The sequence below is a fragment of the Lactuca sativa genome, chromosome 2 (genome assembly GCF_002870075.4).
Source record: "Lactuca sativa cultivar Salinas chromosome 2, Lsat_Salinas_v11, whole genome shotgun sequence".
NCBI lineage: Eukaryota > Viridiplantae > Streptophyta > Magnoliopsida > Asterales > Asteraceae > Lactuca > Lactuca sativa.
This window is the reverse complement of record NC_056624.2, coordinates 196,455,153-196,472,066: the sequence shown is the minus strand read 5'-3', so window position 1 is coordinate 196,472,066 and position 16,914 is coordinate 196,455,153. Positions and strand designations below refer to the sequence as shown.

At 40.8% G+C, this 16,914-nt stretch overlaps 1 protein-coding gene across 1 annotated transcript; it reads left to right on the top strand.

Annotated features, from left to right (window-relative positions):
• Positions 1–735: 735 nt before the first annotated feature.
• Positions 736–4,450, top strand: LOC111899810 (uncharacterized). Its single transcript, XM_052768623.1, has 3 exons — positions 736–1,391; positions 2,438–2,593; positions 2,699–4,450. The coding sequence occupies exons 1-3, from the start codon at positions 1,050–1,052 to the stop codon at positions 4,346–4,348; spliced, it is 2,148 nt and encodes a 715-aa protein (XP_052624583.1). The 5' UTR covers positions 736–1,049; the 3' UTR covers positions 4,349–4,450.
• Positions 4,451–16,914: the final 12,464 nt, after the last annotated feature.

Genomic DNA, 16,914 nt, shown 5'->3' with positions numbered 1-16,914 from the left:
ACAGTCAAGGAGGTGCTGGCGAAGGACAGAAGATGGGGAAACTGCCCAAAGGAAAAGAAAATTGCTGAAGCTATAAAATATGGGACAGTTTGGTGCCTCTGGAAGGCAAGAAACGAAAGAGTTTTCAGAAACATTAGAAGTCAACCGGCGAAGATAGTGGATAATATCAAAACGGTATTATTCACTTGGATAAAACATAGAATCAAAAAGGTGTCTTGGATTGGAATTTATGGTGTAACAATCCGCTAAAATGCGGATAAGTGTATGTAGGCGTTATCTTGTAAAACTAAATTATTTTGTACTCTTTCGCTTCTCTAGCATCTTGCTAGTGAAGCCTTTATAATATATTTGCCGGTTCCAAAAAAAAAAAAACGTCGATTTTGTTATCGATTTTGTCATGACATAAATGGATTTCGAGATAAAATGGACAAATGTTGAAATTCAGTGAACAATTATGAAATTTCAAAAGTTTATATTATATCATTGAATCTGCGGTGACTTGTTCCTTGCTCGGTGGTCATTTGGATAAAATGTTAAAAGAATAGTTCATCTTTGTTAACATCATAAAAAGATTACTGTTATCTAGTAAAACGTTATCTATTTTGCATTTGGCTTGAGTTGAGTAGTTGACTTTTATATAACGTAAACGGAATTCAACTTCCGTTATTGTCGCCGATTCTTTATCTGTAAAACGTTAACTTAACCACACCCCTTTTAACTCACGTAGTTACGTGTGTATTTTCTTTGACCTCAAATCACACTCTCCTTCTCTCTCTAAACTTTCTATCTCTAGCTTTCCTTTGCTTTTCTATATTTCTCTAAAATAACGGCATATTCATCTCTCTCAAAAATTTGAGCTTTCTACGGAGACAAAATCCATTCATCAAAAGCAAGAAAAAACCCACATTGAATCTCTCTTCGTTTCTTGAGTTTTTCCTTCAAAGATCCGAAGAAAAACTCCCACATCATTAACTTACGTGAATCTTTTAATATTTCTCTCTCTAAAACACACACCCATTTCTCTCTTTCAATTTTCTTTGCCGGAAAAAATGGTTGTGAATGTGATCAAATGGAGACCATGGCCGCCGCTTCTGTCAAAGAAATTCAAAGTGAAATTGGTGGTGAAGAAGATGGAGGGGGAAAACTGTGATCTTGTGCATGCGGACCCAGAGAAGGATAATCATAGGGCTGTGGAGATCAGATGGAAAGGGCCCAAGATCACCTTGAGTTCTTTTAGGAGAACAGTCAAGAGAAATTTCACAAGGGAAGAGAAGGTTATTGAGCCAAACGGTGTCGTTCAATGGGATGAAGAATTTCATTCCATTTGTACCCTTTCTGGTTCTAAAGACAATGCCTATAACCCTTGGGAGATTGGTTTTACCGTTTTGAGTGTGAGTTTCTTGATTTCCCCCCTTTGTTTTCTTTAATTAATCTTAATCTTATATTTTAGGCTTAATATTATTTTATTTCGAACCCCTTTTCATGCTTCATGATTTAATTTCAATTAGATTACATTGAATTGCAACTAGAATATTTGATTTGGTTCTAATTGGGAAATCTTCACACTTCTATTTTCCAATTGTCATCTTGTTTATTAAGCACTTATACATGCGCATACACTATATCTATATTTTCATACACACATTGGAATTTGGGGGGGAGGTAATTAGGGTTTGATTCCTCCTGTATGCGATGTTGAAGCAAATGCAATTTTCATTCCCCATAACTATTCTATTGCATTTTTGAATATGCTGTCTATTAAACGAACTTTTGGTAGCCAATAGTGTCAAAAAGAGCTACATTCTTGCTTTGAATCTCAACCTGGTTATATTTTTCAAATAAATAGCAGTAAAATTCATATTGGTTTTGCTCTTTAACAACAACAAAACTAAACACAACTCTTCTATGGATCAAATGGAGTCCTTTAAAGAACAAAGGAATGCAGATTATAATAAATCTGATCATTTTTCTTAATGATGATATGATCCTGTGCCATGGTAGTTTTTTGTGAAATTTCTGGTATATAATATATTTGAAATATTATTGGTACGTGATGTCGAAAGCCCTAGATTACCTTGAGAACTCATTGGTCAACAAATGTCATTATGGGATTCATTGTTATAAAATCTGTAAATACATTAACGGATGACGTAGATAATAAATCCGCATTATACGTATCCTATTTTGTCGCGATTTCAGTATAAGTAATTGTATTGTGTATTTTAACTCTACTGAACTAGATGATTTATTATGAAGTAAATGGATTTACTGCATATCAAAACACAGAAAATTTAAGTAACTTCCACTTTCTATTATATGAAATCTTGTTACTAACTATGATGATCTGTTGAGGGAAATTTCTATATGCAGACTTTTTGGTATCTTTTTCCTAAAGTTCCATATGAATCTTTTTCTTTTTTTTTCTTTTTCTTTTCAGGGATTAAACGCTGGACTGAAGAACAAGGTCCCTGTAATTGGAACAGCATCTTTAAATCTTTCTGAATTTGCTTCTGCTGCTGAAGAAAAAGATTTTGACCTCACAATTCCTCTCACCATTCCATGTGGAGCAACCGAGCCTCGTCCCTCTCTTCATGTATATCACCTTTTACACTTTTCACATCAATATTTCTTGAAAGATTGAAAATTTCAAAGAAATGTTTATGGGTTTGTAAAATCTTGAGGTTTGTTTGTTATGCAGATACAACTTAGTTTAATGGAGTTGAGAGGCGATCAAGAACCATCAGAAGCAACACAGAGTCAAAGTCAAACATCAGAAACATCATCAGGAGAGAAAGACGAGCTTTCTGCACTGAAAGCCGGATTAAGAAAAGTCAAAATCTTTACAGAATACGTATCAATCAGGAGAGGAAAGAAAACCTCACGTGAAGATGATCAAGAAAGTAGAAGCGAAGAGGGTGATTACTCCTACCGTTTTGATTCAGAATCACTTGAAGGATCTGAAGAAGGCGAATCAAATGAAGTCAAAGAAGAAGAAGAAGATGCTGCTGCTTTCAGAAAGTCATTCAGTTATGGCACATTAGCATATGCAAATTGTACAGGAGGATCTCTTTATGAAGATGGTGTTTATTACAGTAACCGAAACCGTAAATCTGATCAAAACGATGATTCAGTTTCAACTGCTTCTGTTTCTGAAGCTTATGTTGTTCAGAATCCTAAAAGAAGCATTCTTCCATGGAAGAAACGGAAACTTAACTTAAGATCACCAAAAACAAAAGGGGAGCCATTGTTGAAGAAAGCATATGCTGAAGAAGGTGGTGATGACATTGACTTTGACCGGCGCCAGCTCAGCTCAGACGAATGGGTTAAGGCGAATCAATCTTTGAAATCTGAATTTGGTGATGATAGTTTTGCTGTTGGAAATTGGGAAGAAAGGGAGATAGTGAGTCGTGATAGGTCAATGAAGATTCGGGCAGATGTTTTCTTTGCTTCCATTGACCAAAGAAGTGAACGGGCAGCTGGAGAGAGTGCTTGCACCGCCCTTGTGGCGGTCATTGCTGACTGGTTCCAAACTAACCGCCACCTCATGCCGGTTAAATCCCAACTCGACTCACTGATTCGAGACGGGTCGTTAGAGTGGAGAAAATTATGTGAAAATGAAACTTATAGAATCCGGTTTCCCGATAAGCATTTTGATCTTGAAACGGTTCTTGAAGCCAATTTACGCCCCATGTCCGTGGTCCCCGGGAAGTCTTTTGTCGGTTTTTTCCACCCGGAAGAAGTCGTCGAGGGTAGTTTTGACTTTTTGCATGGGGCGATGTCTTTCGATGCCATGTGGGATGAGATCAGCCGTGAGTCGGAGCTTCATAACATGGGCGAAGAACCGCGGGTTTATATCGTGAGTTGGAATGATCATTTTTTTGTGTTGAAAGTTGACTCGGATGCGTATTATATTATTGATACTTTAGGAGAGAGGTTGTTTGAGGGGTGTAATCAAGCTTATATCTTGAAGTTTGATAAGAAGACTGTAATTTATGAGCTTTCGGAGTCTGATTCCGGTGATCAGATGCCGATGCCGGGTTCTGATGGGTCAACAACAGCAAGAAAGTCAATTACAGAAACTCTGGAAACGAAGATTCTGAGTGAAAATGTTGTTATTTGTGAGGGGAAAGAATCTTGCAAGGAGTATATTAAAAGCTTCTTGGCAGCCATTCCTATTAGAGAACTGCAAGCGGATATGAAGAGAGGTTTACTTTCTTCACCTCTTCATCACAGGCTACAGATCGAGTTTCATTACACCCGTCTACAACCACCACCACCTGACCCTGTCCCCGCCACTGCCATATCAGCAGCAGGTGGCGATGACTCAGCAAACACGGTTGCCACATAGGATAGTTTCACAGTTTATGATTTTTAGGTTTTAAAGTTTAAAACAAAGTTCTTGTTTTTTCTTGAACGTGTTCATAGCTCTTTTTTTTTTTTTTTTTTTTTTTTTTTTTTTTTTTTTTAAGTGTTAAGAATGTTGAATGGAAAGTGAAAGGTAATCCCAAGTGTGTAGTCTCGGTTTCCATCTTTGCAAATGAAGAAGATGTTGACTTTTTTGGTCAACTTTTTTTTTTTTTTTTGGTTTGAATTGTGTGGTTTGATTCAAAATTTCCAATTGTCTTGACTTGAACGGTTGATTCCAATTCCCATGTTGATGGTAATTGGTGTTTCTGAGGATTCTTCTGCATTTCTGTTGATTGATTTCATTGGCGGAGATAAAGATTTTGACATTTTGGTCAGCTTTTTCTTTCATCAAGAGTCTTGTCTTGATTTGAATTCACTTTCTGATTCATATTCCCAACTTGAGGTTAATTTGTGTTTCTGAGATTCTCCAATGGTGATGATTGCTTTATCATGTTTGTTCAAATGAAGATGTTGACTTTTTGTTGGACCTTTTTTGTATTCCACTTCCAGTTGTCCTGATATGAACCCACTTTCTAATTCCAATTTCCAAGTTGAGTCCAATTGGTGCTTGTAAGGATTCTGGTCTCCATTTGTGATGATTGTTTTGGTTTGCCATGTGATTCATTTTTATGTCTTGTACTTCATGCATTGAAATTTATACCTTTATAAGGTAAATATCTTTCACAGATAAGAGAGAATCTTTTAGGCCGTTTTGACAGTATATTTGGCTTTGTTTGAAATACAATGAACATGGTACAACTTGTGATGCACTAAATGTGGTAACATGGTACAACTTGTGATACCAATAAGCATCCAAGGTGGGTTGTTTTTTAAATAATGTATATGGTACAACCCTTGATGCACAACGAACAAGTACTAAACGTATGAAGTAAATCAGTTTTAGGAAGGACGAATATTATATTCTTTCTCACATGATAACAATTTTGAACTGTCGTTTCAGTTTGTCGTTTTTATCATCGTATTAGAGAATTGGTCAAAGATTTACTACAATGATAGATTTAAACTTATTTATTTATTATTCGCTACGTAACAAAACACTGTTTAAAAGTTATTTTGGTGTGTTGTTGAAATCATTTGAATACATACCCCATGGTATAATATGGTTCCGACCATGGTTGGATTATCTGTTTTATGATGTGTTTTGGATGCATTTTAAAAGTGATTTTTTTATTTTAAATAATTCAAATCTAATAATTAATTGCAACAAAATTGGATTGTAGTAGCTAATGCCTAATATCGTTGAAGATGTTTTTGTTGCTTAAATTATAAAAGTCATAATAATCATTTTTTTTTTATCATTTAGGTCAGGTAGATATGAATTTTTATTTGACCTTTTTACAAAAAGTTTAATTGCATCATGTATGAAATCGATCATCTATTTAATAGTTAATAGTCAATATATTGAATATAACTATAAAATTGTTAACTTTAGTAGTTTATGTTTCGAACAAAATGAATATAGTGTGTCCTTAACATGCTATGTTTGGAGTGGTCCACATAATTACTTGATCTATATCTTATTGTTACGACTCATGACTACACACACATAATTAACTAATGATGAAGAAAACTATACTATTGCATTTGAAGTTTGCGAAGGAGGTACAACATGTAGTTTCATTTGAAGGCAAAATTGATCACGTCAAGCAACAAATAATTAAGAAGTACCACTAGGGATGACGCCCACAACTACTAGACCTCGGATGAGAAAGACATGGTGATGACCTTAAACAACACCGGGGAACAATATGACTTCTAAATTAACAAAATGAAGAAAAAGATATTACAAATACAAAATACAATATGTTGGAAATCAAATATAAATTTTATATTTGTTGTTTTTGTAATGTCTTTTTCTTCATTTTTGTTATTTTAGAAGTCATATTATTTCCCATTATTATTTAGGTCATCGCCGTCTTTCTTTGGTCTAGTAGTTGGGAACGCTATCTCTAGTGACAATTTTCATATATTTTTTGTTTGACTTGATTAGTTTTAAACGATATGTTGTACTCGTTTCACACAGTTCGTGGCATTATCTCAAGTGGCTTTAGATCGATTTTCAGGACCGGCCATTGGGGAGTTCAAGATTTCAACCGCACAGGCCCCAGAAAAAAATAGTAAAAATAGTGCCTGAAAATCATCATGTTAACTTAATAAATATATATTTTATATAATTTTATTCGCATCTCTTTCTGCAATAATTATTCTAGTATGGTTGGTTATGTGCGCAACCTAGAATGTTTATGCACCCGTATTCGATTCTCCCCCCTAACGTGCCCATAAGTTTTTATTTTTTACTTATATATACTATGAGTATATAAATTAAGTGGAGCATATTAAAAACCAATCTTATTTTAGCTTAGTCGGTGAGAGTGCATTGGTTTTTTACTAACCTACCTTAGTTTGATTCCAATACTGCCCTTTTTTTCTAATATGTTTTGCTACTTTAATATATTTAGGAATTTTTTATATAAACGTAATTTTAATATACATTTTCTTGTACAGGGACTAAGATAATTCAAACCGGCCCTGTCGATTTTGTACACCTCTACTTGTGGCAGGGCCGACTCTATGTAGAAGATTTTTAAGGTAACGCTTAGGACCTCGAATTCTAAGGGCCCCATATTCTTCAAAGTTCAAAGGTTTAGTCCATTAAAAAATCCAATCCGGTAACCACAAAATAAATGAAGCAGAAGAATAAATCAACGATCGCTGCATTCATGAAACTAAAACGAATTTGCATTCTTCTACTGATTCTGATTTCTGTAAAATATTCATCTCATCCGTTTTCGATTTCCGAGTATAGTAAAGGCCAAAGAGCCCCAAATTTTTGGCTCGCTTAGAGCCCTCAAAATGATTGAGCCGCCCATGACTTGAGGTGTAGAAACCCATGCATGGGGTTTAAATGGTGCTAGTTAGTTGAATTTGGCACATGTCATATTCTTATTCAATTTGCTATATGTTTATTTTGAATTAATTTTTTTCACATGTTATTTTATGAGTTTTCTTATTTTATAAAATTGTACAGAATATTTTAATGTAATAACTACAATAAATGTAGTAATAAATTGATATCAATTTCATTAATGGACATACTTTCTAATTTCAAAATTTTCAAATTAAAGCTCATTAATTTCTTTTGTTTGTTTATTTTAATTATTTGTTTAAATTTAAAAGATAAAAAAACATTTCATTTTTAATAATTCATTATTTTTTCTTATTTTCATATAAATTTAAAGTTCTCAAATATTTAGATTTATTTATTTATTTATTTTTTAAAATTAGTCCATGTAATACATGGGTCTCACAACGTGTGTGTATATATATATATATATATATATATATATATATATATATATATATATATAGAGAGAGAGAGAGAGAGAGAGAGATCCGGTAATAAATTTTTTTTTGTAGGAAGGTAAGAAGTCTTTTTTCTACATATTTTTTTGACGAACCAAAAGAATGAATCACTAGATGATTCATTTGTAAGGTGATTCACAAGAAAAAATTCCCAAAAAAACATCTTTATGATTCATTTTTAAGTAAATTAAGAAAAAATTCACTTTTGTGACAATTTTAGTGAATAACAACAAAATCATTGTATAAATGAATCATCGAGATGTTTTTTTGAGAATTTTTTCTTGTGAATCATCTTCCAAATGAATCATCTAATGATTCATTTACAAATGAATCATCTCACAAAGCTTAGTGAGTTCCCTAAAATACCACACATAACACATATTAGCCACTCGAGGCTATAACTCTGTGGGTCCGTAGACCCTACTCTATGAACCCACTGGTTCTAACTCTGGGAACCTTCCGGTTCCAACTCTATAAACATGCACAACATAAATCACATAGAAATAATGCATTACAACGCATAACATACATATAGCATAAAAATACTCTGTCACATGACTCTGATTACCTACTCAAGGTAAAGTATGGTGAGAAGACTCACCTCGTATATCTCGATAACTCGCGAATCCTGGAAATCACTCGTGCTCGATCCTCCGAGCTATAATCCTCCTATAACATCATATATCTCTAATTAACACTTTTACCATTAAGGTTGACTACCCCTATCAAGTCAACACTGGTCAACTCTGGTCAACAGTCAACGGTCAACTTTGACCAGACTCGGCGAGTGCACTAGGGCGACTCGGCGAGTCTATACGTGTTCATTGACTCTCTAGGATCCTCTCCTGACACGTCGAGTACACCCCCAACTCGACGAGTCCCACCTGGCATGAATCGCAGGGCCACCACGACTCAACTCGCCGAGTCTCAAGAACAACTCGGCGAGTTCCAGCTCGACTCAGTCCACCTTTCAATCCTCTCTAACTCTCCCCGACTCACTGAGTCAACCCTTAACTCGACAAGACCACTCGCTGAGTGGTCAAGGACAATCTTCATGCTACTCGCCGAGTCTGTTCTTCGGACTCGGCGAGTCAATGCCATGCACCAACTCAATCTCGCTTCTGAGGTCAGATCCGCTCCATCAACTCATAGATCTGGCCCTCCTAAGCACATTCATCACGTAAAGTCACAGTCTTGGCTACCATGCAACTCCTACAAGGCTTCTTTTGAAGAAATGACCTCTAAAATGGCAACCTAAGTCTCCAAACCAAAAGGAAGGACATAGAGCATGGCATTAGGGACTCTTTGGACCTACTAAGGTCCATATCTAGGCACCATATCCCCATTGGACCTCTCACACTTCAAATACAGAGCAAACAAGGCTTGAAGAAACCCTAGATTTGACCATATCAACAAAAACACGAGAATAAGCTCTGAATGATACCTCAAGAAGCTTCCTCTGACGAAATGGAAGTAGATCCAAGCTCCCCAACTCTTCTAGCTTGACTTTCCCCTTCCTTTCTTGCAAACACACACAAAAATTGGTGAATAATGGCCTCTTATCTCACTCACAAGAACCCTCAGCTGTTTTGGTGCTCTCAAGGTCAAGGTAGCCGCAATGAAGGGCCATAAGGTCCTTTAAATAGGGCTTAGGACCGGGAAATTAGGGTTTCATTAAACAGCGCGGACTCGCCGAGTCCATTCCTTGGACTCGCCGAGTCCAGGCGCGAACCCGCGTCCAAAACCGCGATCCTACTCGGCGAGTTTGAGCTCCAACTCGCCGAGTCCTCTCACAAAACACCAAAAATATATGCATAAAAGATACCTGGAAATCCGGGCTGTTACAATTCTCCCCCACTAGAACTAGACTTCGCCCTCGAAGTCTCGCTCTACAAATAGCTCCGGATGCTGCTCACGCATCTCACGCTCCGGCTCCCAGGTCATCTCTGACCCCTTCCGATGCTGCCACTGAACCAACACCAGGGGTAGCTCCTTGTTCCTCAAAACCTTGATTTTTCGATCTCTGATGGCCACTGGTCTCTCGGTATAATTCAGGCTCGCATCCACCTGAATATCCTTTAATGGAACCACTGCCGACTCGTCGGCTATACACTTCCTCAGCTGCGACACATGAAAAGTGTCGTGAATCTGCCCCAACTCTGCTGGCAAATCCAAACGATAGGCTACCCGGCCTACCTTCGCGATCACACGGAAAGGACCAATATATCGGGGCCCCAACTTGCCCCTCTTCCTGAATCGAATCACTCCTTTCCAAGGAGAGACCTTCAGGAGAACAAGGTCGCCGACCTGAAACTCAAGCTCGGACCGACGTCTTTCTGCATAACTCTTCTGTCGGCTCTGAGCGGTCAACAACCTCTGTCTGACCTGCTGAATCTGCTCTGTCATTTGAAGCACGATCTCTGTACTGCCCATCACCCTCTGTCCAACCTCTCCCCAACAAATGGGGGTCTGACACCTCCTCCCATACAACAACTCAAAGGGTGGCATACCAATGCTCGAATGATGGCTGTTATTGTAGGAAAACTTTGCCAAGGGCAAATATGCATCCAAGCTACCCCCGAAATCCAACACACATGCCCGGAGCATGTCCTCGAGCGTCTGAATCGTCCGCTCACTCTGACCGTATGTCTGGGGATGATATGCGGTACTAAAATGCAGCCTAGTACCCAACTCCTCATGAAACTTCTTCCAGAATTTGGAAGTGAAGCGCACATCACGGTCTAAAACAATCGAGATCGGCACCCCATGCCGAGATACTACTTCCCTCACATACACCTCCGCCAATTTCTCTGCTAAAGAACTCTCGCTGATAGCAAGGAAGTGAGCGCTCTTCGTCAATCTGTCCATAATTTGGTGATGAAATCCATAGTGATCTGTTCCCACTTCCATTCGGGAACCTCCAATGGCTGCAACTTACCATGCGGCCTCGGGTGCTCGGCCTTAACCCTACGGCAGGTCAAGCACCTCTCAACAAACCACGCTACATCCCTCTTCATACAGGGCCACCAATACTCCTTTCTCAGATCCAAATACATCTTAGTGGCCCCCGGATGGATCGAAAATTTCGACCGATGAGCCTCTTCCATCAAAATGGTACGCGTTCCTCCCACAAACGGCACCCAGATACGCCCCTGAAATGTCATAAGCCCCCGACCATCGGTAACGAACTCTAAAACCAAACCAACAACCTGTTCCCACTTCTGCATCTCAGGTTGCACAGCCTCGGCATGTGCCCCACGAATGGCGTCCAACACTGGAGCTATCACGGTCAATCTCAAACATACCTCCCGCAGCAGGGTGCTCTCCGCCCTGCGGCTCAATGCATCAGCTACCACATTAGCCTTTCCTGGGTGGTACAGGATCTCACAATCATAATCCTTGACCACGTCCAACCACCTTCTCTGATGCATATTTAGGTTGGACTGATCCATCAAATACTTCAAACTCTTATGGTCCGTGTATATCGCACACCGAACCCCATACAGGTAGTGACGCCAAATCTTGAGGGCGAACACCACTGCCCCCAACTCTAGGTCATGGGTGGGATATCTCGTCTCATGAGGCTTCAGCTGTCTCGATGCGTATGTTATCACATGCCCTCTCTGCATCAGCACCGCTCCCAACCCCAAAATCGATGCATCACAGTATACCACAAAGTCCTCCATCCCATCCGGGAGGGCTAACACCGGGGCTTCGCACAACCTTTGGCGAAGTGTCTCAAAGGAGGCCTGCTGCTCGGGGCCCCATGAAAAAGCAACACCCTTCCGGGTCAAACTGGTGAGTGGCACTGCGATCTTAGAGAAATCCTTGACGCCTCAACCTTGGCCAGATCGACCAATATCCCTTCCTGGTTAACGAGATGTCCTAAGAACTGGACCTCCCTCAACCAGAAATCACACTTGGAGAATTTTGCATAAAGCCTCTCCGATCTCAGAACTCCGAGAACCTCTCTCAAATGCTCCTCATGCTGCTCTCTAGATCTCGAATATACCATAATGTCGTCGATAAATACAATCACCGACCGATCCAGCATCGGCCTATACACTCGGTTCATGAGATCCATGAACACTATCGGGGGATTAGTGAGCCCGAAAGGCATCACCACAAACTCATAATGCCCATAACGCGTCCTAAACGCTGTCTTCTGGACGTCCTCATATCGCACCCTCACCTGATGATATCCAGACCTCAAGTCGATCTTGGAGAACCAAGATGCTCCCTGCAACTGATCAAACAAATCGTCGATCCTTGGCAACGGGTAACAATTCTTGACCGTCAGCTTGTTCAACTCCCGGTAATCAATGGACATCCGGTGTGAACCATCCTTCTTCTTGACGAACATGCTAGGCGCTCCCCACGGCGAGCTGCTCGGCCGAATAAACCCCTTCCCCAGTAGCTCCTGAAGCTGCGAGGATAACTCTTGCATCTCTGGAGGTGCAAGGCGAGAAGGCACATTGGCGATAGTCGCGGCCCCCGGAACCAAATCGATACTGAACTCCACTTGCCTCACAGGAGGCACACCCGGGAACTCCTCGGGAAATACATCCGGAAACTCACGCACTACCGGGACCTCCTCCACTGACCTCGGTCTCTCGGAATCCACCCGCGTATCCATCACATACGCCACAAAACCCTTACAGCCCTGCAGAAGACACTGCCTCGCCCTATCGGCTGAACAAAACGCTGATCCTGAACGTGTACCCTCGCCATACACCGAAAGAACTCCCCCACTAGGGTCTCGTATGGTCACCAGCTGTCGCTCACAGTCGATAACCGCACCGAATCTGCTCAACCAATCCATGCCCACAATGACACAGACATCACCCATCGCAATAGGAACCAGATCAATCGGGAACTCAACACCGAAAATCTCGACTACGCACCCTCAGAGAACCTTCGTGGCATATATCACCCTCTCATCAGTTATGGAAACTCTCATAGGCCGACTCAACGCCTCACGACTAACACTGATATGCTGACTAAGCCCCTCCTTGCCATACTTGTAGCAAGATCCCGCTCTGCAGACTCCATCATGACCCTTGCCACACTTCCCACAAGTGCGGCCCTTCTGGCTCCCTGGTTTGGGATCAGCGGGCTTGGCCCGCTTGGCTGCCGGCTGAGACTGTGCCGGTCACCGATCCCTCCCCTGAGACTCCGCCTCCTCCCTGGCCCGAGTCTCTAGCTCAATCTCCCTCTTCCGGGCATTTGCTTGAAGCTCAGCAAATGTCCGGTACGAGGATTTCGCCGCGAACTCCCGAATGTCTCGCCTCAAAACACTCAAATATCGGCTCATACGTGCCTGCTCAGTGGACACGTGCTCAGGGCAGAACATCGCCCTCTCATGGAACATCTTGGTAATCGTTGTAACTGACTCAGTACCCTGCTTGAAGGTCAAAAACTCCTGGGCCAAACGCTCCCTCTCCACCTGGGGAACGTACTCATCTCGGAACATGGCAGTGAACCTCTCTCAGGTCACTGCCGCAAGCTCAGCAGGCATAAAATGTGCCGTCACAAACTTCCACCAGTCCTTCACTCCCAAGCGAAGCTGGTTCAGCGCGAACCGAACCTTCAAATGCTCAGGAGATGAGCAAGTGAAGAAAGACCCCTCTATATCATAAATCCACCTCGTAGCTGCCACCGGGTCCTGGGTCCCATCAAACTTTAGCGGTTTGTGTTGCTGAACTCCCGGAACAGCAACGCATCACCACCTTGCGGCCTCGCGGCAGCAATAGCCGCGGTGGCCACTGCAACAGCAGCCTCAGAAAGAGCGACATAACGCTCGTCAAAGGTCTCAATCAGCGTGGTCTTAATAGACCCGAACATCTCTGGTATCTCTGCTCTGATGGTCGTAGCCACCTCCTCGTGGATGATCCGACGAATCTCCTCATCACTGGTCTCGCTGCTCTCAGGCATCAAACGTGTCCTCACCATGATCTACCTCTGAAATACAACATACGAAAAATTAGAACCCCTTTGAGCATACTCACACTCGACAACTCATTCCTCCTTGATCCTTGGTATTCCAAAGATTTTTACTTGGGCTGTACACCGCTCCGGTGCTTTCAGTAGTACGGGCCCAATACTACTGTCCGCACCGTATCAGAATACACCCCAAGTCCTCCTCTTCGGATCCCAAATTCCAAGTACTCTATCATGCATAGGCCACTCTCTAATAGATCTCTCACAAGCCCCTCGCTGCTACCTACTCACTCTCAAGCATCTCATAGCAGCTCACCTCTTCCTAGGCTAAGGCATCACAAATCAGGCCACTCTAGTCCTAACAGGAATACCTAGCCTACTCTAGCATGCGAATACATCATATCAATATCAATATCACATAACAAGAGGGTATTTTGGGAAATCACCATTCGGGCGCGGACTGATCGTACACACAACTCTGCTCTGCGTTTTTCCAAAAATCTTTTACTCTTTTTGAAAATACTTCTCAAATCCTCAGTTTGAGTTCAAATACGCCCGAAGGTGTACTCGAATCCCTCAAACCAAGGCTCTGATACCAACTTGTAACGCCATGAATTTCAAAATAATTTTTCGCATAAAATAAAAACATTTTCATTAAATTTTCATAAAAACATCAATGTTTTAAGACTCCAATCCATATCATACAAAAATCCCAAGATCACATATCATAAAAATCCCATGCATGTGTATAGATCAAGCCGACGCCTTCCTACGGTCATCACTAGTACCTGAAACAAACAACACTAACACTGTAAGCACAAAGCTTAGTGAGTTCCACAAAATACCACACATAACACATATTAGCCACTCGAGGCTATAACTCTGTGGGTCCGTAGACTCTACTCTGTGAACCCACTGGTTCTAACTCTAGGAACCTTCCGGTTCCAACTCTATAAACATGCACAACATAAATCACATAGAAATAATGCAGTACAACGCATAACATACATATAGCATACAAATACTCTGTCACATGACTCTGATTACCTACTCAAGGTAAAGTATGGTGAGAAGACTCACCTCGTATATCTCGATAACTCGCGAATCCTGGAAATCACTCGTGCTCGATCCTCCGAGCTATAATCCTCCTATAACATCATATATCTCTAATTAACACTTTTACCACTAAGGTTGACTACCCCTATCAAGTCAACACTGGTCAACTCTGGTCAACAGTCAACGGTCAACTTTGACCGGACTCGGCGAGTGCACTAGGGCGACTCGGCGAGTCTATACGTGTTCATTGACTCTCTAGGATCCTCTCCTGACACGTCGAGTACACCCCCAACTCGACGAGTCCCACCTGGCATGAATCGCAGGGCCACCACGACTCAACTCGCCGAGTCTCAAGAACAACTCGGCGAGTTCCAGCTCGACTCAGTCCACCTTTCAATCCTCTCTAACTCTCCCCGACTCACTGAGTCAACCCTTAACTCGACAAGACCACTCGCTGAGTGGTCAAGGACAATCTTCATGCTACTCGCCGAGTCTGTTCTTCGGACTCGGCGAGTCAATGCCATGCACCAACTCAATCTCGCTTCTGAGGTCAGATCCGCTCCATCAACTCATAGATCTGGCCCTCCTAAGCACATTCATCACGTAAAGTCACAGTCTTGGCTACCATGCAACTCCTACAAGGCTTCTTTTGAAGAAATGACCTCTAAAATGGCAACCTAAGTCTCCAAACCAAAAGGAAGGACATAGAGCATGGCATTAGGGACTCTTTGGACCTACTAAGGTCCATATCTAGGCACCATATCCCCATTGGACCTCTCACACTTCAAATACAGAGCAAACAAGGCTTGAAGAAACCCTAGATTTGACCATATCAACAAAAACACGAGAATAAGCTCTGAATGATACCTCAAGAAGCTTCCTCTGACGAAATGGAAGTAGATCCAAGCTCCCCAACTCTTCTAGCTTGACTTTCCCCTTCCTTTCTTGCAAACACACACAAAAATTGGTGAATAATGGCCTCTTATCTCACTCACAAGAACCCTCAGCTGTTTTGGTGCTCTCAAGGTCAAGGTAGCCGCAATGAAGGGCCATAAGGTCCTTTAAATAGGGCTTAGGACCGGGAAATTAGGGTTTCATTAAACAGCGCGGACTCGCCGAGTCCAGGCGCGAACCCGCGTCCAGAACCGCGATCCTACTCGGCGAGTTTGAGCTCCAACTCGCCGAGTCCTCTCACAAAACACCAAAAATATATGCATAAAAGATACCTGGAAATTCGGGCTGTTACACAACAATTATTAAACGTCTCCTAAGATCCGATCTGACCTGATTTAGAAACTGTTTTGATAGAAAATGATCCGTTTTGGAGCTGAATTGACACTTATACCACTTTGATGATTCTACAATGGAACAAGTTTTGGTGAAATAGGTTTGGAAAACCGGATAGAAACCAGTTTTCAAATATAAAAACTGATTTTTAAATGGTAAAATAATAGTTTCTATTCATTATTCTTCAACTTGTTAATACAAGGTTTTGGTTTTCACTAGTTGTACAATCTTATATGCCGGAGAAACACTTTTCAAAAAATCAAAAGTTGAAAATGTCGTTTTGAATCCTAAACGATCTGAATATCCAAAAAACATGTTACATCATGGTGAAGACATGTTTTTTATTGGTTTGTTTCTGATCAATATGAAATCAAATTAACAAAAATACGAAAAAATGGCAAAAACGTAAGGGTTTTTTTTTTTTTTTTTTTTTTTTTTTTTTCAAATAGAGTTTAACCGAAACCTAACAAGTTCCAAAAGGTTCAGATATTTTTGCTTAGAAATCAGTTTGAATTTATTCGATTTTAACTTTGTTAACCAAAATTAATATGGATCGGGAAAAAAAAAATCTGGTTTCTGAACCCCTTGCATACACTAACACGTATATACAAGCAATGGGATTAATTTGCCATGCCATGGACCAGGTTAATTTTATTCTATTGGGCCTACGCCTCCCATAGTCCTTTTAAGGTTTTAACCTTGTATAGTTTTATAAGTGGATTGTGGATCAAGTGATCGACCCATAGTCCCTTTCACACGGTATATTTGACAACTATGACCACAAAATACACGTGAAATATTATGAAAAAGATGTTATTTAAACAAAAGTAAAAATCCCAT